The 25,649-nt window shown below is 47.1% G+C and overlaps 1 protein-coding gene across 3 annotated transcripts in view; it reads left to right on the top strand.

Annotated features, from left to right (window-relative positions):
* DIS3L2 (DIS3 like 3'-5' exoribonuclease 2) overlaps positions 1-25,649 on the top strand; it is a 164,643-nt gene that overhangs the window by 111,840 nt on the left and 27,154 nt on the right. For all 3 annotated transcript variants that reach the window (XM_042878083.1, XM_042878085.1, XM_042878084.1), the window contains 2 exons: positions 139-372; positions 22,868-22,947. In XM_042878083.1, the coding sequence (XP_042734017.1) occupies positions 139-372; positions 22,868-22,947 (314 nt within the window). The remainder of the gene's footprint in view (positions 1-138; positions 373-22,867; positions 22,948-25,649) is intronic.

Genomic DNA, 25,649 nt, shown 5'->3' with positions numbered 1-25,649 from the left:
GCTTCAGTATGAGAAGCTTTACTCAGCAATGAAAATTAGTGGTGAGGTCTGTTGTCATTCTTTTCACTGTTGGTACAACCTCTCAAGCTTTTGTGCAGTGGAAGCCTTTAGACCTGCCTATACTTTCCTGTGTTGCAGATCCTTGACGAATGGTTTGGGCGGACAGTCATCTGCTCCTGTGCAAAGCTGAGCTACGACCACGCACAGAGCATGATAGAAAACCCCACAAAGGTGTTCTCACCTGAAGAACTGCCCCCTATCTCCCCTCAGCACTCAGTAGCCGAGATCCAGCAAGCTGTGCTGAATCTGCATCGCATCGCCCAGCACCTCCGCAAGCAGCGCTTCATCGACGGTGCTCTGCGCCTCGACCAGGTGGGATTTGCTGTTGTATTCCTTTAGAATTTCCTGATAGAATAACAACTCCAAGGGAAAGGTAGGCTGGAACAGGAAGGTGAGGTGGTGTGCTAATGGCGTCTGAAAAATGGTATCAAAATGGTGTCAAAGTATAAAAATGTGCACCAAAAGCACCAGGTAGGATGAAAGGAAACAAATGAAAAGCTGTGTTTTGAGGAGTGGTCCATCTTCCAGTATTATTCGGAATCCTGAAACTATAGCAAACTTGGTAAGTAACTGGTGCAGCAAAACCAATCACAGCAGTGTCGTTTGGATATCCATAGTGCACATCACACTGTGAACAGTTATCCTCCTCATTTATTGTGGTGCTTGCAGTACTTGTGTTTTCCACTCTTTCATAGCAGTTCTCTGAGAGGGAAAATGACTAGAATGTTATCTAAGCTAATGTTTATAAGTGAGTGTGGTTCAGAGGGAAGAAATGTGAGTGAGGAGGTTTTGTGTCTGGGACAATTTGAGTAGCCTTGTATTGGTTGTAAAATAGAAATGACACACACAACAAGTAGATCCAGTTATTTTAGATCACTACAGCAAAAATACTCTGCATTTGAGGTTCTGCTGCTCTGAGGTGGCTGCGGACAGGTTTTGTGGATAGGAGATTCCTGTAATTTATAGAACCCAGTGGCCTTCCCGACCAGGAAACAAAGTCATCTCTTGATATAAGGAAGCTCTATTGTTTCATATTGCAAAAGGAGCATGAGTCAACATAATTGTATTGCTGAGAAAGAAGCTAGCATACCGAGACGTATAAACAGGACTATTGTATGTAAGAGGTATGTTGCAATTCTTCCATTTTATTCAGGGCTGTAGTATTGTCTCCAGTTGTGAGAAAGCATGGTCTGATTGTAGGGAGGGAGAGCAGCCAGTGTCTGTAATCGGTGAACTTCCTTGGCAGAGCATATGGCTTAATCTGGTGGAGCTGCTGTAAAGAGGAGGCAATGCAGTGTCACCATTCCAGGACAGACAGGATGAGACATCTGTGTTTTGAATTTCAGAGATGGGGGTTATACTTTAAGATGAATGTTCTGGTGTAAGAGTTGTGGTGGCCAGGGCTGTTTTGCCTGCATGCATTGAAGGTCCTTAAGGACTGGTTAGAAGCTCACAAGTAAGCCTGGAGACAAGAGCTTTTGGTCAGGGTCCTCCTTTGCTTGAAAGAAGCAGTCTGTTCCTAAACTATTTTTGGAAATCAGACTCTCATTTTGAAATCATGCAGAGATTGTTTAAAACTTTTTAGGAACAGATAGGAATAAATATCATTGATATTTATCATGCAGTGGCTAATAAGCTGGGCTTTTGTTTCCAAGCACGCTGAGTGCTAGAAAAATGCAGTTTGCATTACACAAGTCATTACACAAGCTTAGTGTGCTGAACAGACACCCTATGTGCTTGACTTTAGTACCTGTTATCAAACTAACCTCAGGATATGTTTTAAAACACTTGTGACATTTTAAATGGGAGGATTTGGCCAGGGAAGCATCCTGTTCCAGTGATACCCCGTAACAGATTGGCAGTGTTTTGTTTTGCTCTGTGCTGTTGTGGAGGAGCCATGAAAGAGGAAGTGTTGAAGCATCACTTGTGAGATTTGGGTTAAAAGCCACTTCTAAAGGGGCTCATTCCCAGTCAGCCTGCTTCCTAGGTGGTGTGATGAACTGAATTATACTTCACAAGAGGCATTTTACACTGTACAGAATCTGTCTCCCCTGGCAAGAATGTCAGGGTGAAAGTAATGGTCCTTGAGAAGGAGTGTATTCTAGTTCAAGGAATACTCTCACTGTACTTACCCTTTTCAAGTGCTGCCATGGTAGCTACATTTGATAAACTACGTCCTGCTCAACGCATGGGAAAAGCTGTTAATGTAAGGCCTGAATAAAAGCAGTATTTGAGGGGTGTGTATGTGGACACATCCAGTGTATGGTGGTGGGACAAAGCAGTCTGTAACCAGGAGTAGAATGAGATTAGTCCGTCTCCCTTTGTTTCCCCACTTTGAGTTCCCATGGATGCTGCTCTGATCTGGGTCTGACTTCCAGCCTCAGGGGTGGGCCCAAATGGGAAACGCACCTTTCTAATCTCTGGACCTCTCACTGATTTCCTGTTGAGTAATGTAAATCCTGAACAATGGAAGACAAACTCCAGCAGGAAACTAGGGGCAATGAATTATCTGATTCCAAATAAATATGTGAGGAAAGGAAATGATCGTCCCATAGTATTAAGGGAGGGGGTGGCTGGGCATGGGTGACTCCTGTGCTTTTTTTCTTTCCAAGGGATGTGAGCCCTCTTCCTATACATTGCGTTATGTTTGAGTTCTGCCTGGGGGTCACTCCCTACAGAACAGTGATGAGCTTTTTTCCTAACTCCCACCCTGCCATTTTTCAGCGTGACGTGCTCTTGTGCTTCCTGTTAGTATGAAGAAAATCATTAGGAGAAGAGTCTCCCTTCCTGCTTTGCCATTGGCCGTGGTGGCCTTGGGCTGGTGCTCTCCCTGCCTGCCTCAGTTTCCCCTTAGCGATGATATTTTTTTACCCTGTAGCATCCTTATAATTTAGGATCAATTCCCCAAAACTGAGAACATCTCTCTTTTGAAGCAGTTCACGTTGGGTATTAGGAAAAGTTTCATCCCAGAAATAGTGATGGTGCAGTGGCACAGGCTGCCCAGGAGATGGGGGAGTCACCGTCCCTGGAGGAGTTGAAGGGCTGAGGAGTTGTGGCGCTGAGGCATGTGGTCAGTGGGCATGATGGGGATGGGTTGACATTTGGACTTTGTGATCTTTGTGGTATTTTCCAACCTTAATGATTTCATGTTGTGACGAGGGGAAAGTTTCCTGTCTGAACATTGCTACCGCATTTTTGTGACCTAATGTGAGAGCAGCATTTGCTTGCCCATAGCTCTCCTTCAGCAGTAATTTTAGAAGCAGGAATCTCTGTAGCTCAACAGTTGAAGAATATTTTTTTGGATAATGTGGGAATAGCACATCTGAATCACTCAGCAAACCTCGAGAAACATTACAGATGCAGTCTTGAAAGCTAAGGATTTGTCAATGCAGTATCACTATAGGGTTGTGAAATTTTGAATTCCTGCTCCAGTTTGGTCCTGGTCATGGCAACCTGCAGACCTGCCACTCTTTTTTTTTTTTTCCCCCTTATTTCCTTTCAAAAGTCTTTAAGAGGGGAGTCCACCTCCATTGGACCTTGAGTCTGAGGACCTTCTGTGCAACCTGAGCCACATATCTGATGCTCTATGGGGTCGTGCTGTTCCCGTAGTCGTCTTCTGGGGCTTTTTCCCTAGCATATAGTTATATAGTGTATATGCTGGCTTGCTAGCTCCAGAAGGCAGCTGAGCACTGATTTTTAAAGGTTTAAAGTCTTTGCATCTTCAGCAGCTAAGGAGCTTACAGAACTTTGTCCACGCAAGCAGAGATGAAGGTATTTCTTTTCTTTCTCCTTTGGAGCTGCAGCTTTGAGGTGTAAAGGCAGGACTTGCTTTATGCTGTGGCTTTGAGCCAAAGTATTTGGGTATTTATGGCATCGTCTGCTCCTTGCCTCCCTCCTGCCCCAAAGCACAAAGTGCCACCCCTCTGCTGTCCTCTTGCAGCTCTCGGTGCACTCGTGCTATAAAAGTGGAGCAGGGATTTGACCTGGTTTAAAAACCAAAGTGAGCACTCCTCACAACTTTTCTTTTTTTCCTGGCCGCGTTGCTTTCAAGCTGGATCACTTCCCCAAACCACAGCTTTTAGAAACGCTAGCCAGAGAATCAGATAGAAACTTGCTGTTAAAAAAGAACCATCAAGTTTATAGAAAAGCTCCTTAGCTCAAGCCTGCCTAGAGGAGACCTGCTGATAAATGGTTCTCTTTTTGGCTTCGGCAGTTTATAAATGAATCACAAGGACAGATGCCCACAAAGAGACAGGTTCAAAGGGATTTCAGTGCGTATTTAAAATGAGAATGCCCCGAGATGCTGATCTGTCTCTATGACAACTGTGTGAGCTGTGAGAGGTGGTTGTGCCGGTGATTCTGCCTTTGCCAATGCACTTAGACCTGTGCGCTCAAAATGTTGGCTCTGACCAAAGTTCATTGTGTGAAGAACCCAAAGCACATTTGCATTGCACGTTATTTTGTTGGTGGCTTTCAGTTGTTTGATAGAATAGCTTTTCTCCTTGTTTTCTGCACAAAGGTGTTCAGCTTTGCAAGTGAATGTGAAAAAAGAAAGAAAGAAGGATAAAGATGGCAAATATGAGACTGTTATACAAATGCAAGGACTGAATTGGTAGTGAAGTGGTCTGGCTTCTGCTTGTTCTGGGCTGTGTGCTGGGTCAGTGTCACCTCATCTGAGCAAGCATTGCTTTTTCCTATGGGTTTCTTATTGTTCTGAGTAACAGTAAAAATTGTGGTGGTGTACCTCTGCACCATGCTGGAGACCTTGCTAGTGTTCTATGCAGTGGCTGCTGGGGATAAGGAAATAAGTGATCTTGAAGAATTGTTTAATTAGAATTGGTGTGACTCCCAACATAGAAGTGTTGCTGCTGCAGGAAATGTGTGACCCCCAGTACAGGAATGTGTGCTAGCAGCATGCCAGCACCAAGGCTCCTAGTTGTGTTCTGTACTGCATCGACTCACCACATCTGTATAGCTTTTGAACCTCTCAGAATAGATTCTGCTTGATTCAAACAGTTCTGAGAAGCCAAACACATAGAAGGTGAGGAGGAGGCACATTGTATGTGCAGGATGTGATCTTGTATGTTGGGAAATTGGGATTTTGTGGCTGCTGGGATGGGACAGAAACAGATTTTTAAAGAGTTAACTGCTGCTAAATGCTGTTAGCTTGGAAGTCTCAAAAGTCAGGGATTGATTACCATCACCACTGAACTATTCCAATATGAGTAGTTGCTAGAAATAATCATTAGACATTTTGTTGCATTTTCTGCTTTGTGTTTGTAAGGTAAGCATTCAGATCATGTAGTGTTTTTGCTGAATGGAGGTAGTAAATGTTTCTACGAGGACAGCCAGTTAAGCAGCCATTGTGCACTGAATGCAAAATATCTGTATAAGAACAGGAGGTGCTTTGGCTTGAGACTGTGCTTGGTTCTGGTGGGAACATTGGACAGTGGGTACCAAATTCCTCTTGCGTTCAGTTTCCCCGGGATAGGCTGAGGTGTGTACACAGCCACATGGGTTGGCTTGGGAGAAAAAGCAAAAGGCTCATTTATAAAATCTCAGAAATTGCCATGATGCCTCCTAAAGATGCTGCTACAGCAATGGTGTGTGAGGCAGGATGGGCTGTACATACAGTGCTGTGAGATAAATGGAAATGCAGACTGACAAGGGGCTTTCACTATTCACTTCCTATCACAATTCTGCCATTGTCTAATGCTTTTCTTTGATGTCTGGTTAAAGAGACATTGCTGATACCCAGAATGGGGACAGCAGGTGCTGTGCGATCATTATGGACAGTTGCTTATACTGTGTGATACATTAGGCAGCTGGGGGGATGTTGGATGTATTTGGAGATTAATTTCCTTTGGGGATTTTAATAGTCTTTTGCATAGCCCCAGTTAATACATCAAAATGAGCATCGAAGGCCATAGCTGTCTTCTGGGAGCTGCTGCTCTTCCCTGCAGGAGTAATCAAAATGCATTTGCAAAGGTGAGTTAGTGAAGTAGGAAGGATTTTCAAAATGCCTTTCCTACGATACCACAGGGAAAGTGGTCCATTGCAGGCCAGTAGGAAATGCCATCGCTGTCAGGAGCAGCCAGCAGCTCAGGTCAGGCAGTTTGCACACACACTGGAGGCACTGTGAGGTCATGTTATGGAGCTGGGTCTGTGTGGGCTGAGCAGCTTTCTGTGTGCGTGGAGAAGTTTGCATTGCCAATATTTTGTTGAAGTTGGGATTTTGAGTAGAAAGCCTTCAGAATCTAATCATGGAGGGTCTTTTACCCCCGGATTTTAACGAAATGCACCCAGGAGTGTGAGTAGGATTGATGTCCTCACACATGTCCTGCTGTTCCCTGATCGTTCTTCTGGAGCTGAGCAGCTGTGTCACAGCAAGAGCAGGTGGTGAAGTGGCCAAGTTGGCTCCAGCAGGAGCAGGGAGCGGGACACTGGAGTGTAGTACTGGGCTGTAGAGCGTTGTGCTGGGAGCCACTGCAGCCAGATGTCCGGGCAAACACATCCAGGAAAGAGCTCCCCACACAGCAGTGCTCCAGCACTGATTCACCACCTGTGGAGCTAGAGCGCGTTACAACTTTTGCTATTCTTGTTGGAGTATTCCAGCTGCTAACTGACGTATTCACATTCTCTGGTCATGTGCAAGTGGTTTTTTGTAATAAACACATCTTGACCTCCTAGCTGTATTAAATCTACCATGTACCAGAAGCCCCTGCAAAGTTCGCACATGGAGACACCTCTTGTGTTCCTGGACTGTCCAGTCACAGGTGGGTCAGCAGCCTGGGGTGAGTCGCTCTTGGGGACTTCAGGCAGCGCTGAGTGTGTGTAGATGAGGGAGAGGGCATTTGTTGTAGGTGCTGCCTTGGTGTGAAGGGATATGGCTCAGACATGAAGCTGTTAGCTAGGGGTGAGCAGAGGATTCGGTGCTTGATCTAGCTCTCAGTGCTATTTTTCAGGTTAGTGGGAAGAGGCTTCTGCTGGTTGTACTTCAAGAGGTTCAGAACAGGCAGTCTGGTTCTAAATGTTTGTGTAGTGCTGCATGTGGGCTGAGTGTTAGAACAAAATTCTGATTTTGCATTTCTTATTGAGGAAGCAGTCCTTGCCTCTCGGTGTGTCTTGCTTTCCAGTTGATCGTTGGTGTTTTTCTTACCCAGAGATGAACAGACGTCATCAGAAAGTCCTCTGTTGCTTCAGATTGCATTTGTCACATATTTGAACTTGACAAGGGTTTTTTTTTTCCTCAGGTATTAATTATTGCTGACTGCATGGCTAATCCATCATTCTGTTTAGATGGAGTCAGTGTGTGTTGAGTGATATAAGTTCAAATGTGATCAGTCTGCCGTAGGTGAAGATGTAGCAGCTCTTTGTCAGAGCCAGTTCTGTTCCACCTAGCAGTAAATGGAAGAAAGGCTAATTGTATAATGACAAAAGACAACGTTTGGAAGGAGTTGAAAGATTCAGACGTTGCAGTTCTGTGATTCCTCATTTCAGTTCCCAAGTGAGGGGGGGGGAAGAATTCTTTGTTTCCATGACCACAGCTCACTTTATCAAGTGTCTGTGGGCATGATCATTTCTCCTGAGCTCTGGGACACTTTATCTTTTCTCATGTAACATACGAATGCTGAAATACAAAGAAGCTCAGAGAGCACCTGTGCTTCCCAGGGCCCTCTGAAATGAGACTACAAGAGTTTTAGGCAAAATCCCAGCAGCAGAGCTGAGAATGGAGCCCATTTTGCCTGATTTGAAGAAGCCAGTGCTGCTCAAGTCCATTTTTGGGTTTGTCTTTAAACTTTCCAAGTCCAAGCCCATGTCTCCTGGAATGATATGCCCTGCTAAAGTTTGCAGTGATTCATTGGGAGTGCATTTTGTTGAGCAACCCATTGCTTTTGTTTTGAAAGCAAGTGACTGAGAATCTGTCTTTAGTAATCTAGATCATTTATCTTGCACTTCTCTGCATCTTCCCATGGTAATAAGGAAGTTCTTCTAGCATATGAGCGCAATTCAGAGTGTAGATTTCCCCTGAATATGTAATTGTGTAAAATGGGACAGTGAAACATAACTTCCTAGTTAAGATTGTTTGTCCACTTTGCACTTTGTTTTTGAGATTTATCAGTACTTCATATTTTGTAAAGACCTCTTTCCTGCATGCACTCCTTTGTGTGGTGCTTTGCTGGGTTGTAAAAGAGGCAGCGTGATGCCTTGGTGCTGCCTGTTCCCATCTCCAGACACAGCTATTGATTCCTCCCCAGATATACATATTCATAAGTTGCATTGTCAACATCTGAAAACTTGATGATAGTATTAAACTATGCCCTCTGAAGGTATTTTCTGGTTTGGATCTGGGATGGTAGCAGATTTATTGCCAATTTTGTGCCAATTTATTACCAACAGAATCAGTTGCAGTCCATTGCCGGTCCGTGATGGGTTTCTGTTAAATTGATGGTCACTTGAAAATGAAGTGGTGGCGAGGAAGTAGTCTCAGGGGTTTGCTAGGCTAGAGTGGTTTGAGAGACTTCAGACATCTGGAAGAAACCAACCATGCAAAATCACCATGAAAGGTTTTTGTGGGTGACTCCTTTAACTAGAATTGAAAAACTTGTTCCTGTCTCAGAAGTACAGACTTACCAAGCAGTCACGTTTGTTTGTTTGTTTTAAAAGCCAGCCTAGCCTGAGTGAAACAAACTGTGATTTGTGCCTTCCTTGACAATTGAAATAAACTATTTGCATCATGGGATTTGATCCCTCTGATCTGGCTTTTCTTGGGGACTGCAGAGCTGCAGCTTATTGGGTGTCCTGTGGCAGTGCTGGGATCAGCCCTCTGACAGAGACATTCTCACTCCCATGCATCAACAGGAGGTTTTGCATTAGCTTGACGGCTGCAGTTTCACCTCAATTTCAAGGTCTCTGTTTTAATCTCAAGACTCTCCTTTCTTTTCTGAGAGAGCTCCATTGATGCAGCTAGCGCTTTGCTTTTAATTAGCATGTTAGGGTAGGAGCTCACCCACAATACTAGGAAATAAAATGCTTAAGTGGCTAAAATGGGATTTAAAAAGATGCCATTTATTAAATGGTTTCTCTCAGTGATGTGTTTAGCAGGTATAGAAGAGAGAATGAACTAAACCAGGCTTTGGCATTTAGAAAAGTGAGTCATTTTTTCTGTTGCATCATGTATAAACTTTTCCCTTCTCGTGTATGGTATGGTTGAAATTACTTTGAGGTTTTGAATTTTCACTTCAACTCTCTGTTTTTTATTATTTTCAAACATTACTGAAAGTGATGGTTGATAGTCTTTAAACTGTGCTCACATTGCCTTGCTCTTTGGGGCTTTTGTTGTTGGTGTTTTTTTGTTTCTTTTTTAAAGTGAGTCAATGGGCAACAGATAGGTGGTTAACTAAGGTGGAGAGTTAATGGTGAGAGCGAGAGGTAGCCACGATGATGGATCTGTAGTCCATGGTGGCAAGTAGTTCTGCTGTCAGACTGCTTTTACTCAGAGGACCAACATTGGATTCTTTGTACATTATGATCATCTCTTCAGATTCTCAAGCATTTGTAAAGGTTCCTTGAAATTGGTTTAAGGGTCATAAGCATGATGGTATTGCAGCTTGTTGAGGCAGCAGACAGATGAGTCTTCTGTTCAAAGAATGCAAAACAGCATGGAACCTGTGGGATGAACATCTGACTGACACAGGACCATCGCAGGGAAGAGTGGTTTCTGCCACTATAACGTCTTCCACGCTTTGTGAAAACTTGGTAGTCTTCAGTATCTTGAACATCTCGAAGGCATTGAATGCTGAGAGAGGCCGGATGGAAATCTGGTGTCTGAATGGAGTCTCCCCAGATTGGATGCAGCACAAAAACAGTTGATGTCCATGTGGTGTGCTCCCATGATGTACAGGCTTCTTGGGGTGAAGAAATTCAGCAGGTGGAGTTGTGTTAAACCTTCCCTGCTCTGCTTGTTTTGTAGGGAGAAATGGCTGCTCCACCAAGGAAGCTGCCGGATAACCTTCCTTCCCTTGAGCTGAAGGCTCCCAGCTGCAGCTGGGCATTGCAGCAGAGAGGGAACTTACCCAGCCCCCAAGTGACTGGGCACACTAACACCATCTGGACTCAGTAACACCATCTGGGCTTCAGCCCTTCAGGAAAATTGTTGAAGAAAAGGCAGCTCTTACAACCAAATTATTTGGTTTAGTGGTTTTGGATTTTTTTGCACAGTTTTGGCTTGGTATGCTGTTGGGCCTGGTTTATCCTTGCTCTTGCTGTTTGTAGCTTGCTTTGGACTGAGCACTGAGAAGCAGTGTTTTCTAGAGTAATATTTGCAATACTGGTAACATAGTGATGGGTACAAAATACAACTCCAAGGGGGAAGGCTTGATAAAAAGTGCCATCAAACGGGTGCTGCCACAGGTATATCACCCAGCCATCATTAATACTTCACTTGTTGCTTTATGTTAGAGGAGGGCATTTTTTGTTTGTGCAAAAGAAAAACTTTGCCCTCCTTTATGGAAGTGCTACCCCAGATATTTTTGAGCACTAACATATGAATCACAGATCTGTAGGGATTGGAAGGGACCTCTGGGGATCATCAAGTCCAACCCCCCACTAAAGCTGGTTCCCTACAGTGTTGTGCGCAGTCTACTTTGTCTGACAGAGAGGAGGTTTGATCTTCAGCGCTGACAGGTCTTGTCAAAGTCCATGTGATCCTCCTCTGTTAGATCTCTTAGAGAGATCTATGAGAGGACAGACATTTCACAGCTTGCTGAATGTCAGCTGTGACTGTGTGCCGATGCCTGGAATGTGCTATGCCTGGATGCCGATGCCTGCAGCTATGGCATCCTGGAAATGTAAATCTGGAAAGAGCTTTAGGAGAAGATTCTTTCCTTTCCTTGGCGACAGGAGGAGCTCAGCTGGCAACGGTCCTGAGCCACATTTGTCATTGCTTTGTAGCTGCTGGGGCCTGTAGGAGGTGTTTCCTTCAGGAGATATGTCCATGACTTTCAGCCACGCAGCCATCTACAAGAGGCATGGAAGAAATTTGCCCCTGGACCCTTCTCTCACGTGTCCCTGATTAGTCATTGCCTGGAATCTGAAACACCAAAGGCCTGCAGACACTTAATGAGCCAAGGTCCACTGGGGAAGAGTTCAGCAGTCTGCAGGGCTCACCTGACTTTAGCCCACTCATCAAGCAGGGTGACTCACACGAGGTTATCTTGAATCTTGTCCAACATTTATGTTCATTGCAGTCAACAAGACAACCTGCTGGCTGTTGTAATGTGTGTTAGTGCACCTAGCTGCAGTGCTGCACTGTGCTGGGGAATGCTGGGGTGTGAGATGCTCTTTTATGCAGGCCAAGCAAGTCACCTTGAGCTCCCCACAGATAATTAGAATCACAGAATCGTTAAGGTTGGAAAAGATCTCTAAGATTACCAAGTCCAACCCCAACCCATCCCCACCATGCCCACATCTCCATGGCTCTTGAGTGGTGATTGGGATGGTCACTGCCCCATCTCCCTGGGCAGCCTATACCAGTGCACCACCACTCTTTCTGAGAAGACATTTCTCCTAATATCCAACCTGAACCTGCCCTGGAGCAGGACTGTCATCTCTTGTTCTGTTGTGGTGGCAACTGTGTTTTTTTCACCCAGCTGCTGTGGTCACAGCCAGACAGGGGTCTCTGCCCTTCAGCTGTAAGTAGGGATTTCAACCCTAGGTTGGGTTGATGGAAAGAAGTGTGAGGCTTGATTTAGGGAAGAAAAAAATTAGTTCATTTGAAAAGCAATTTGTTTCTGCTTTCTGTGAGCGAGGCTTCCAAATGAACTTTTAGTCAATTCTGCAGTACAATCAACAGGACTGGAAAAAAATACCAAGTGAAGTAACACAGTGGCTGTGGTAAACATGAACCGAGGCCTTGGAAGTAACTAATGGCATACCACAAAAGAGTCTCCTTTCACCCACCGCCGGCCGTGCCAGCAGCAAGTGCTGCCAGCGCTGGCTTCTCTCAGAGGAAAGCATCATTTGGCTCCCTTTTGGATTTCATTACTCTTCCTGCGCTCCCTCCTGCTCGCAGCAAAAGCCTTTCCAGTTGTAAAGAAGTGAATTAACTCCCTTGGTGTCAGTGATGGATGAGGCGCTTTCTCCCTCTTCAAAGAGACGAGCCGTGCCGGTGAATGCAGGCCAGCCGAGTTGAAAAGTCCAAGCGGAACAGGGGAGCCCACGAGGTGACCCAGCTGCCACACGGGCACCCTGGGGACGGCTCCCACTGGTGCCGTGCGGGACGGGAACAAAGCCGCTCTCAGCGCGCTCCCCTCCTGCCGAGCTCCTGGGTTTTGTCCCCTTTCAATGGCCTTGGGCACATGGCTTAGCACACAGCAGCCGTCGGCACAGGGCTCGCAGCCTCAAAGGCTTTCAGGGTTAGCGCGCTGGTACTCGGAGAGCTCATTCCGAGCGTCCATGGCTAATCATATTAAAGGTGACCTCGTGGGCAGTGCTCTCCATTGTTGCCATATGTTTTGTCCAGTGCTTGAGTGATGTTGTGCATTGGAACGTATTCATGCGTCACCTAATTTAATCACCAGGCTTAATCCCTTCTCCTGTTCTACACTCTTAGAATTTACTGGCTCTTTGTGCATTGTCTGGGTCTCCTTCACAAGGCGATACAGACTCCTGCAGATATTTTTATTTACTTCCAGAATCTATTTAAAAAAAGCATCCCAGCAACAAACCCAGTAAGCTCTGCAGAGGGTGAGTGGTGTGGTGGGTGCTCTGGAGGCTCATCCTTATCCCTGCCCTCTTCTTCCTCCATCTTTTCCATAGAGATATTAAGGATTGGGCTCATGGGTTTAAAAAAGTACAAGACAAAACAATACGAATGGAAAAATGACTGAGAAAGTTGTGCGTCTCCTTTTAATATTGTTGGAATAAATAACTGATTTTGAGAACTTTACTGTCTCTGTAAAATATGGTGTTGGTTTCTGCCTTTAAAACTTACTGCTTTGGTATGGACAACTCCAATTCCAGCACTGAACTGGACATGATTAACCCAGCAAAGCCACGAGTCCATCACGCTGGGAAACTGGAAAGTCTGATTTATGCAAAACTGCTGCACAAGGGAGAGAATAGAGCTCTGTGAGAGCTGACATGGTTCACAGAAGCCAGACGTTTCTAGGGAGCGGCTTGCAGGATGATTTCTAAAGCTTTTCCCTGCCCCAGCTGACGCTGCAGTGTGGAGGTATAGGTTAAAAATTGGGACGAGAGATCCAGTTGTCTTGTGACTCGCTTTAGGAGCGGACGGGCTCAGCCCTGGCAGGGGAAGGCAGTGATGAGATTTTAGGATGATACATGATCAGGTTGCTGCTGTGCTGGACTCCCAGAGGCAGGAAGCCTTTTCGTTTTGTTACACTTGCCGAGGCAGATTGTTGAATAAATAGCTCATGGTGCGGCTCAGTTCTTAGATTCTCCTTCCCTGCCTGCAGTGCTCTGGTACCCACAACTCCAAACAGCGGAATACATCCCGGATGTCTTTGAAACCTTAAACATGGCTCGTACCGATCTGACTGAATTGCAGCTTTGAGCTTTCCTCTGTGTTAGCATGCAGGCTTTCTTGCAGCTGAGCTTGCGCGCGTGGATTTGCTGATCTTCTGCGACCGCGTGTTATGGTTTAGGCTTGATAGGAGGAAGGAGGAATGACGTAAAAGATTGCAGATTTGTGACCGGTTTTAAAAATAGTTTTAAAATATTATGTATCTTCATTTTGAAGAAATGCAATACTGCTTGGAAACCACAACTACCGAATATAAACCATGTCAGGCCCTTACATATGTTAAATAACAGTGCGGAATGGAGGGTTATAAACAGCCTGCTGCTCGCTAGTGCTGGAAGAAGATCACTGATTTGCCCCCAGCAATCAACAGCAACATCACAGGCTCTGACTTCGACTTGGCTGACAACACGACTTTACATTTTATACTGCACCTTTTCAGAGCAAACCTTGCCAGAGCCCTTTCCGAAGCGTGTGCACACGGAACTCGCCTCTCCGCTGGACCGGAGCCGCTGCAAGGGAAGCGGGAGGGCAGGGTGCCCACCCAGCTGCCAGCGGGCTCTTGGCACCTGGCTGGGACAAGTCACCTGGCTCCTGTCCATCCCCGCTTCCGCCTTTTCACAGGCTGTGACAGAGGAGCTGTGAGGTACCTAGGAAAGAGCGAGCGGGAACAGGTCACTGCCAGAGGAATTCCAGCGAGCCACAGCCAGCCCGTTCCTGGGAGAGCCCAGCAGCAGCCCGCTCTCGTCGGCCATAGAAGGGGCAGGAGCGTCCTCGAAAAGCTTGGAATCTACTACTTTGAGAGAGCTCAAAGCAGCAAGATTGCGGCTGGGCTTTAGGGCTGCCTGGTATTTCGCAGCAGCACCTTGAAGGATGAGGCAGAAGAATGTGGCTTTTCAGCTGAGATCACAGAATTATTAAGGTTGGAAAGGACCTCTAAGATCACCAAGTCCAAACACCAACGCCTCCCCACTGACCACGTCCCTCATGATTCTTGAACACCTCCAAGTCAGTGTGACTCCCCCACCTCCCTGCACAGCCTGTGCCAGTGCATCACCGCTCTTCCTGAGACTAAGTATTTCCTAATATCCAACTCATCCACATGATGTGATCGAGGCATTCTGCATCTTCCCAATCCCAGCTCCAGTTTAACTGCTTGCAAAAAGAACTAAACCTAGAAATACTGTTGTGATCTCTCTCTTTACCTGGCAGAGCCCTTATCATCTCAGCACAAGGGCTGTTCATATTTTAATGAGTTTGTCTCTTGTTTGGAGATTATTACAAGCTTACATCTGTTTTCTCGTGCAGCTCTACGGAAATCCCTCCAGGCATGAGATAGTACCTGGACACTAAATTAATCTCGGCTCCTGGGTTCTCACAGCTCCATTAGGGGCTTAGCAAGGGAAGCAGCAAGCATTAACAAACTTAAGAAAATAAGATTTGCTGTGTTCGATCTGCCCTCAGCTCCTTGTATCCTCCCAGCAGCAATGACAAAGACTGGGCATGTTACAGGAGGACCCAAAATCTGGGTCTGATTTGCAAACTGCGCATCAACATTCCCCAAAGGGAAAAAAGGTTGAGCTGTAGAGTCAGACACTGTAAGAAACGTGGAATCACTTCTCCTCCTGCCATGTGCCCAGAGACATCTGCACCCACAGCTCTTACCTTGATTCCATGTGGCCTGAGCCATGTAAAGGCAGTGCTGTGTCCCATTCTCCTGCCTGCTTCACTCAGGTTGCAGCAGCCCTTGGAAACCAGTGCAGACCAGGCACTTTGTGATGGGCACTCTGTCCTGTTGCTCTTTGTTGAATGCATGTATTTCCTTTCTTTGATCTGGAACTTTTAGTGTAGCTGGCTTTCTTCTTGTTTTCCCTGAAACAAGCCATGTGCCATGTCTCACTTGTGTTATGTTCCTGAGCAGATCTGGCTATCAGTCAGCGTCCAGATCTGCTGCTGCTTTGAGAACTGCTCCCTTCTGCAATGTTGTTCTCTTCTGGCTTTGGACTCTCCCAAGCTAGCAGTGCTGAGTCTAAAAATAAGCTGCAGGCTGCTTGAGCTTAGGGCCAGTAAATTGAGACCTGTTTTCAGAGATGACTGTCAGGTGGATGAAACAGAGCAGCTGGTGATAATGATGGGCTGCCTGCAGCATCCAGTGGTAACAGCATACCGAGCAGTGGGGTTAGGGAGGTTTTCCACTTGGTTGTGTCACTTTTCATCTAAAGCAAATAGAGAAAATACCGATGGCTTTCCTTTAGTTTTTCAGGACTCACATTCATATTGTCTTTTGGGACAGAAATGCCTTAGTGATGCCCTTCTGGTCAGGTTGTGCTTCGTCAGGCCAAAATGACATGTATGTGGCTTAGAGAATGATTGATATCATCTCCTAGCTCACTGTAGGCTTCTTTCAAATTCCTGATGACACTCAAGCCTCTTACTCTTGGTCATCCTTCTCTCTCCTGCTTTTCCAAGTGAATTTCCATAGCTCACGTGGGGAAGAGTTGGCCAGTTGGGTTGGGTGATACCCTGCCTCTTGCCTTCTGTCTGAGTAGAACCAGGAAGTCAGCATTGGTCTTCAAAATACAAGAGCTTTCTGTAGCCCCCAAACTCCTCTCTATTAAGGCTGGCAAAGCCCAGTTGTGAATGAGGCATTCTTCACACAACAGGGTCAAGTTGTCTTTCGTTGTTTGTAGAGCACCAGAAGAGCTGGGAGAAGCACTGGGAGATCAACAGGAGCCAGGAGTGCTTTAAGGGAAGGCTGGGAGTAACATGAAACAGCCAGGCAGTGAAATTTGGCACAAATCTTGTTGGTGTCACTATTTTTTTATGTGGCGTTTCCTAGGGATGTTTTGCTTTTATTTTAAAATTGATGTATGTGTAGCAAATATTTTAAGTTCATTGACAGTTCCCTAGTGGTCTAGAGCATACGGTGCTGTGTCAGAATTCGTTAGTTTCTGAAGAAGATATTTTTAATCTACCAACATAAACTCTTTGCAATTGTATAATCTTTATTTTAGCCCTGTGGTTTCTTAATCATGCATCTAAAGAATGAATCATCCAGTTTATAAATTATAAAGAAAGCGAGCAGAAATGTTCAACTCTTCTTTCTAAATAAATCTGGTTCTGTTTTCTGTGTTCTAAACTTCTAATGCAGGCAAGTGTGAATGCTTAAAAATGAACTCGTTGGAAGTTTATATTTTTGCCAAGTGCCTTGTCTTCCCAGAAAATTTCCTCAGCTGTCAGTTGCAGCTGTGAAATAGAATCAAGGGTACGACATCAGCTTGCTGTTCTGGTGACCGCATCTGCGTCTCTTTGCAAAGGATGCAGTAGATGCCATGCTTCTCTCTGGTTTTGCTGTATTACCTAATTTGTAGCAGAGGACATGTTTGCCATGAGACCATGGAGCAGCCCTTCTGTGTGCTGGGGAGCATGACTTGGTTGTTCTGATCCCATGATGGGAAAACCCTAGAATCCTTGCTGTGTCCCAGGGTGGACTATTGGAGAGAAAGCCCTGCTGCAGCCTTAGGAATCATTTAGTAATAACTTATAGTGGCTTTAGGTCCCAGGCTCAGAGTCTCTCATCAAGGAGGTTGATGGGGGAAAGGCATGAAAACTGCTGGCTTCTATTTTTCTATTTGCTAATTATTTGCTGGCTTTTTGTGTATTTTATATTGTCCTTGGGTGAATTGCAGGCAGTAGCAGAGGAATAACGTGAGTGGAACAGTGGGATTGTAAAATAGAAATGGGCAGTGGGATTCAGGCCAGAAGTAATGCCCCAATGAGCTTCAGCTCCTTTTCATAGACTAGAATAGACTATATTGGGTTTTAGTCCCATGCATGAGTCTTGCAGCTTAATAACAGGGTTAGCATTGTGGCTAATGTCACAAGAAGGAAAAGGCATGACAGAGCTGTGCTGCTTGGGTGGTGCAGAATGAGTAAAGCCCGCAGTGATGATGTCGTTGCACAGCAAGTAAGAGAGAACCTGTCTGCTCAGGGGACCTTGAGACTGGAAAGCACGGTTGGATGGAGTTTCCATCCCACCAAACAAGAGCCCCTTTGCTGTGTTGTCTGTTTGCACCCAGTTGTTCTTCTGCCCTTTTCTATCTGGTGGATGGGAAGCAACATAGAATGATAGAATATCCCATGTTGGAAGGGGACCCATAAGCATCATCAAGTCCAACTCCTGGCTCCACACAGAACCACCCAAAAGCCAGGCCATAAAATTAGCCTGGACCAAATTTCTGTCAAACATGCTACTGTCGCCATGAGACGGGACCAGTTTGGGATTTCCAACCAGTAGCAGCAGCAGTCCCATGACCAGGTGCTGAGGTTGGCCAAACATTTGCTGACTGCAAAGCCAAACAGAAGGACCACCCCAACCCAGTGCAACAGGTAATTAGTTTTGATGGCAACAAGCTTCCATGTCTTTCCTCTTTTTCTGCTGTAGGACTTTTCCTCTCTTCGTTGTTACTCCATCCTATCCTTACTACATTCTCTTCTAAAGAAAGGGGCAACCAGGAAGAAGTGCAGCCTCTACCTTTCTCCAGCAATTCTGAACTGCAGCACAAGTAGAAAAGCTCTCTGGAAGAAGTGCTTTGGGCTCAAGAACAGCTTCTTTAAGTGAAAACACAGCTGTGAGGTTTGCAGGCTGTGCTTCTGTAAGGGCTCATCCAGTCAGCACAGCCAGCAACGCTGCAGCCTTTCCAGCACGCAGGAATTGGGAAATCCATTGTGAACAAGATTGAGTTTGATGGCCTGTGTGCAGGCAGATGGATGTATTTTTAAGGGACGAGGTGCCAGAAAACTATGTGATTACGTTACTGGAGCACGGCTCGTTTTTTGTGGTTTTAAAAGTGAGTGTCAGGACTTCAGGGCTTTTTTTTTGTGTGTGTGTGTGCGTGTGTGGGTCAAAACCGAAGTTTGGGAGGGGCATAAAAACCTGCTTGATGACTAAGTTTATTCTTAAAAAGCTTTCTAGAGCTTGCTAGAGAAGGAAACCTTCATCTGTAAGTAGTCTTTTTGGACCTCCATGTAGGAGGGATTGTAATTGAGTGAGTGCCACAGGTAGCAGAGTCCCCCTGTCCTTTAGGAGATTGTTTTCAGAGTAATCTTTAGATCCAGTTCCCTAGGTTTTGTAACGCAGGCTTATGTTCTGCTTCTCCTTGCTGTGAGTGGTCTCTTTCTGCTTGTACGCCAGTGCATTGGTGGATTTACCTTGAACAGCATAATCAAGGCTGGCAGAAGCATGCCTTTACGTTGACCCAAAATGGGAACATCTGAAACCTTTGACCTGGTTGCTCAGCTGAACTGATAATATCTCTCCGGACCAGTGCATGTGTAGAGAAGACTTTCTGTCTGATGACAGAGGTTTGATACTCAGAGCCAAAGGGGGATTCAAGCCAAACCATTTACTCAGGGGGCACGTAGAATTTGCCCAGTCAAGTCAATATCAGTACTGGCAGTGTTTTAGCAGCCAGAAGGATTCTCACCTGCTTGTGCTCTCTCCTTGTTGGAGCTACCAGACTGTCACATGACCGGGCTCCTAATTGCTGTAGGCCTAAAACTTGCTTTAGAATGAGGGCTGCTGCTGGCTGCACCAAAGCCCAGGCAAGCCTTGAGGTCCGCAACAGCATCCCTCAGGAAAGTGGCGTTGCCTTCAGCTCAAGCTTCCATCATGCGCCATCCGACATAACCAGTGGTCAGCCATGTACTGTAAGTACATTCTCTTCCACCCCCCACCAGTGGCCAGATCATGAGCCCACCTCTGCTGGGTACCATGTGTGCAATGCTCTCCTTTACTGCGGAGTCAAAGCCCAACCCTGTGAGCTGCCCAGGGAAGCGGTGGAGTCACCGTCCTTGGAGTTGCGTAAGGAAAGAGTAATTGATGTACTTAGGGACGTGGTTTAGTGGGCGATACTGGTGGTAGGTGGACTCTTAGACTAGATGATCTTCGAAGTTTTTTCCAACCTTAATGATTCTATAATTCTTCTGTTTGGGTGTACTGCAATTGCATCTGGCAGCGAGTGAGCCTATCCATCACTGTACGCGCACAGATCCCAATTACTCCTTTTGACAGCTCTTATCCGTGCACCTCCCTGTGCCTCTGACATCTCAATTATTGATGGGGCTCTCCTGGTAAGCTGCGCTCTGTTTGCAGCATGGCTGTGTTCCAGCTCCCTTTCCCATTGAGTTCATGCACGCACCGCACCAAGCGTTTCTTTATGTGCAAAGCTATTGAAGTGGAAAGGGATCTTTATTAGCATGTGAGCTTTGGGGCTGTGCTACTGAAGAGGGCAGTGCAAGCCAAATCGCACGGCTCAGCGCTGGGAAATCTCCCCCTCCTCTCCCTGTGAAGCCCAGCAGTGTCTTGTAAGATGAAATGATCTCGTATGTTTAATGCTGAAGATTGCTTGAGCTGATGAGCCTTCCTTGTGACAGGGTCACCCTGCACTTTCATTTCTGTAGGAAACCAGCCCCCCGCTGCCCCTACAGACATACAGTCCTGTATTTTGAAGAGCAGTGGCCTTTGCTTTGTCTGGATATTTGTTTGCTGGCTTTCTGGCAACTCTTTGCATTCTGATGAGGAACACAAAAAAGGAGCTTCAAAGCAGCGTGCGGTGTTGGAGCAATGTTGTCAAGTTGGTTCAGAGTTAGAGCTGTGCCAGAGGGGGTATTGCAGAAGCCTGTTTGTTTTGTAGGTCTGCATGTACCTGGAGGCTTGGGATGTCTCGTGACATTGCTGTAGCAGAAGTCAGATAGGAGGGGATGATAAAGTGGTTCAGCTGCTGGCATCTCTCCTATCCCCAGCAACCTTTAATTCGGAAGGAAGCAGATGTTTGGTGCTTAGTGAATGAAGGTAAAAGGAAAGGACAGCTGCTGCATAGCAGTACAGTCCTCTTAAGACTGGCACTGTGGATATGCAGAGATGGCTGAGCCTGCCCAGCATGGTGTGTTTTGTTTGTCTGGATACCAGATCCAGAGAAAGAAGGGTTAAAATAACAAAAATTGCAGCTGTGGTATCTCAGGGAGCTGTCATCTTTGCTTTCTGGGTAGGCAGGATCTGTGGGACCCCATCCCCCAGAGAGACACCCTGCCCTACCTGATAGCTGTCCCCTGCAGCCTGTCCAAACACAGCTGGTTTCCCTCACAGCCTTTTTCCTTCCTTCCCATGCCCTGGACTCACCCCTCCCACAGAGCAGTGCTGCAGAGCCCAGGTGAGCTGTAACTAAAGGTGCAAGCCCAAAGGCCACTGAGCCACGAGCTGGCAATGGGAGGCTCAAGCCATCCTCACTGTGCCCCGATCAGAGCTATTGTTACAAGCAGCCAAAGCCACACATACCCAATTTTGTTCTTTCTTTTGTTTTCCTTGCCTGCAATGTGGTCCCTCCCCTCAAAGCGCAGGGTGTGTGGGGCTGCGATAACCGCTGTCCCTTTTGGCTCAGCAGTGCTTTCTGATATCCCAGCAGGAAAGCTTAGGATAACCTGACCTGGGAAAATGGCTTTGGGGAGTTCCCAGCTCCTCCTGCTCCCAGAGGTGGGTCTGAGCGATACTGTGGGCTGCAGCAGGTCAGAGCTCACAGGGCAGGTGCAGTTGGGAACAGCCATGTGCAGGTTGCCAATTGGACCGCAGTGTGAATTGCTGTACCTCTGCCTCGAACACACACACACAGCATGGACACATGTGCTGCATGCTGCTGTAGGAGTGTGTTTCAGAAGGGCTTACAGGGTTGGGGTGTGGAAGTCACAGGAGATTGGTTGGGTTTGGCTTCAGCGTTGCTCCTGGTTCTGGACTCAGTGTCCAAGATGGTGAAGTTTTCCATGATTTCATGGTATTCGTTTTTATTTGGGTCATTGAGAGCACAGTGTCAGACTTTGCTCCTCCGTAAGGAAGGGAATATTGGTGCTCCGTGCAGTGATTCAGCACATAGAGTTTCTTAACAGCCTATGGGAGAAAGATGCTTTAATTCACTATTTACTCCTGAATAGGCCATCAATTTGAGTTAGCAATTTCCTCAGAGCCCAGAGGAGAGAGTGTGATCAAATGGAGCGGCTCAGCACCACTCTCCTCCTCTCCCTGCTCAGCGAGGTCAGGCTGAGTGTTGCTAACATCTCAGCCTTCACTGTGGCCTTCCAGGCCCATTTCAAGTCCTGAATGATAGCAGAATCATTAAGGTTGCAAAATACCGCTAAGATCACCAAGTCCAACCCCAACCCATCCCCACTGCAGTGCTGAGCACATCACTCACTGCCATATCTCCATGGTTCTTGAACACCTCCAGGGATGATGATCCCCCCACCTCTCTGTGTAGCTGTGCCAGTGCACCACCACTCTTTCTGAGAATTTTATTTTTTTTTCCTGATGTCCAACCTGAACCTGGCACAACTTAAACCCCTTGTACTACTGCTCTCAGCCACCCCCTCTGAAGGATGTGGCCCCTGCCACCTAGTCCTGGTGAGGGGCTGCAGCCCTCCTGCAGGGCACAGAACTGCCTGTGGGGCACACACATGGCCCCACCAGCCTTCCCTGGGGAAAGGGGCTCAGCTCAGCCCTTTTTCAGGGCTGTTTGGCATATCAAATCACCGGAGACGTTTTCACCAGAAATGAAGTCTCCTTTCAGAACTGCTCTGTGAAAGAGGATTAGCTTTTCCCCCTTAAATAAATGGAGCAGAGCAGTGTCTGCAAGCCGCCAGCCCTCGTTGAGTGCCTCCTTGGAGCAGCAAGGAAAGCAGCTTCCAGGTCCCATCGCAGCCTCCTGCCGGACGCCGATCCAAACTGCAAACCCTCCTAACAGCTCTTTAATAACTCCGCGCAGAAGGAAAAATCTGTCACCTTTCCTTCTGCGGTTTCTCCTCCGCTCTAACGCGCTGGGGGAATGGGATGGAGCCGGGAAGGCTTTCAGAGAAAGGCTCGTGGGAACTGCAGCGAGCGCTCCTCTCTTTGGTGTCTGAGGGGAACCGCAATCGCTTTGGTGAAGGGCGGTGTGTGTGGGTGGGTTTGGAGGGGTGAGCCGCTCTGACCCATGCATTGCAGAGCAACCACAAACACTTTATAGTAACAAAGGGTGGAAAAAGCGAGAGCCTTTCTGCAACGCATGTGACTTTTCCCTGAGGTTTGGAACCCCGCGCTATGTTCCAGGCCACGGTGTTTGCGTGTCAGGCTCGGTGAGCTGCTTGGAGTTGCTGTGATGACTGAGAACGCAGCCTAAAATGTTGCTTTCTTTTTTGTCTCTCCCTTCTCATCCCCCCCCCCCCACCTCTTCTCTGCAGCTGAAGCTCTCGTTTACCTTGGACCAGGAGAGTGGGATGCCTCAAGGCTGCTATATCTATCAGTACCGGGACAGCAACAAGTAAGTCCCATGGGTGTTGCACACAGCAGATAAGGGAAGGTGCACCCTTCCCCTGGAAGAAGGGGACTGCACTGTGTCAGGCACAAGGAGCACAGCTGCTTGTACCACTTAAAAGTAGGTTGAAGCAGGCTTCAGGCTTGACCTGAACCTGGGAACAGCTCCTGCAGAACCAGCTCCTTTAACATGCACGAGGCCCTGCAGCCCCTTTGTTCCATAGCTCCCTGAAAGGCCAACCCTTGGGTACTGTGGTACTCAGCCAGGCTCTGTCCTGGGCTGTTTGCAGCTGACATCCCACTCTTCTGTGTGGGAGAGTGGGCTGGGATAAGCATACCCTCTGCCTACCTACACAGAGCTGCAGCACCATATTCTCTCTGCTTGAGCTTCACTAAACAGCTTTTCATTTGTAGGTACCGTAACCCAAATGCAGCCATTCTCCCTGTTTTTATGAAGTCCCTTGTGATACTCAAGTTCTGGAGCACAGTCCTCCATTTCTAGATGCCCTGCCTGGCTTTGCTAGCTGCCTAGTGAATTGGTCCCCAAGATGTTTTTATTTCAAATCGTGTTCTCATTATCAAATTGATGGCAGCAGCACAGTTGAGGATATTTCTGTGCTCGCGCTAAGTTGCTTTGCGTGAATACCAGTGTGTCATAAATCCATAGCCTGTTACCTCCACCCTTAGAGCTCTGCTTCTTGCCAGTTATTGAAGGTTGGCCTAAAATAGCAAGGTATGTGAAATTGTCAATGAGTGCAACACCCTGTAATTAGATCTGCTTTGAAACGCTGAGAGGAGCAGCCCTGACAAGGAAGAAATAAATCTGCAAACAGCGCCTACCCCTTTCTGAGCTGAGAAATTTCTGTTTGAAAGGCAGCTGCACACAATGGGCAGTGAGGAAAACCCCCAGGCTTGTTGGGTTTTGTTACAGATGTGTGCAGATCCCATGTTTCTAATTGTGGGGATGTATCTCCAGAGTCAGCAGACGTGTTTTCTGCACTGATCCTCCTCTCCTCTAGCCCTCCATTGTTGGAAGAAACTCCTGGGATGGGAGTGGAGCTGTTTGGTGCAAGTGCTGAGGCCAATAGCAGCATAGTTGCAAACATCGCTTTTAGCCGTGAGCCATCCAACAGGAGACAAAGTCACTGCAGCATGTTGGCAGCTGTTGCTGTTAGAGATGTATGGCTGTGACCTGCATTTCTGGCAACCATGAGAACTGAGACACCCAGAGCAATGTCAGCCAGGATTGTGCATTTATGAAACATGGTGCAGGCAGGAGGAGTGGAATTGCAGGCACACTGAGACCTGTGCACATCTGACAAATCCAGGCTACAATGGCATCTCCCCACGAGGCCCTCTGCTTTATGTTTTACAGCTGTCTTGAGCAGACCTGGGGCTGGGGAGGAGGATAGCTGTTCCCAGGGAGAGCCCAGCAAGGTTTGGGCATGCACTCACCCCCTGCACCGCATGCCCTGAGCCCACTTGTCTGATGGAGTGGAGCGTGGAGGTCTGTGCTACAGCTGTGTATTGCTGCAACCCAATCCCTGTGTCCACACCATGCTTTGGAGCTGTGTGCAGCCCAGAGAAGAAATGCCATGAGATGCTGTGCATCCCTGCCTGGCGAGGCTCTATGCCACCAGGGTAGTGTCCCTTCTCTTCAGGTGGCAAATGCTGTTCCAGGCTGCAGCCAGACGGGGCCACCGGAGCACAGCATATGCTGGCCTCCGCTCGCAGAACAAAGGGCTGAGTGCTGCTGCAAGTGTAATTACCAAAGCAATTAAAATTTCTATTGCTTAGGCTAGCAGTGCAAGTACCGTGCAGGCTCCTACAAGGGCAATCAATTGGAGTTTGTTCTCTTTAAAATGATAAAACCTTACCAAGGAATTTATGCTTCTGGCAGCTTTTTGCTCCCTGCCTGCCTGTTGTGCTCCAGCAGTGCTGGTTGGCACTGTGCTTACTGGGAACAGGTACTTAGGGAAGACTGGGATCAGTGATGCAACTTCCCCAGCATCACTCAGGGCATGGAACTCTGCACCTTCTTCTGCGGAGCTCTATGTAAACTCCAGGTTTGGGGAAACTTTGGTCTTTGGGAGCCTTGGACTGAGAGCAGAAATAATGCTGAGCATCCAGCTGGTCTGCCCTTGGTCCTCTGCTATGATGTATTGCTATTTGATGGCACTTAATAGTCCCTGCAGAGCTCAAGGTGCTGTGCTCCAAGCAGGCTGTCAGTGCAGCCACAGGGGGGACCAGGGACATCACTTCTCCCCTTGTTCCTGCTCAGACTCAGACACTTCCCTCCCTTTGGCTGCCAGCCCTTTGAGCTTTCCTGGCTCTACAGGAAATTGCTTGACCTCACATAGATGAAAGCCGTTTGCTTTCTCTTTTTTAAGCCATGGCACTTAAATTCTCCTTAACAGAGATCAGTCAGTACAGTGTGCAGAGGACAGGCTGCTGTACCTGGCTGCTCTAGGAAGGCAGTTCCCAGCTGTGACATGGGGACAGCCTGATGATGTGTGCACAGTGATATTCTGAGCAGGAGAATATTGTCAGCCTCATGTTGCCCCAGCACAGTCACATCCAGGAAAGGAGAGCCTTGCCATCCTCCCTACAGTGTGAATGCAGCATGTCTGGTGCTTGGCTGCTCCCTCCTTCCTAAGCTGAGTTTCCATGTGCAGGATCCAGTGGCAGAACCCAGACAGGCAGTACAGG

Source organism: Lagopus leucura, unplaced genomic scaffold, assembly GCF_019238085.1.
Source record: "Lagopus leucura isolate 7727_CA_CO unplaced genomic scaffold, USGS_WTPT01 Super-Scaffold_100021, whole genome shotgun sequence".
Taxonomy (NCBI): Eukaryota; Metazoa; Chordata; class Aves; order Galliformes; family Phasianidae; genus Lagopus; species Lagopus leucura.
The sequence above is the reverse complement of the archived record's forward strand: the minus strand, read 5'-3'. Positions and strand labels throughout refer to the sequence as shown.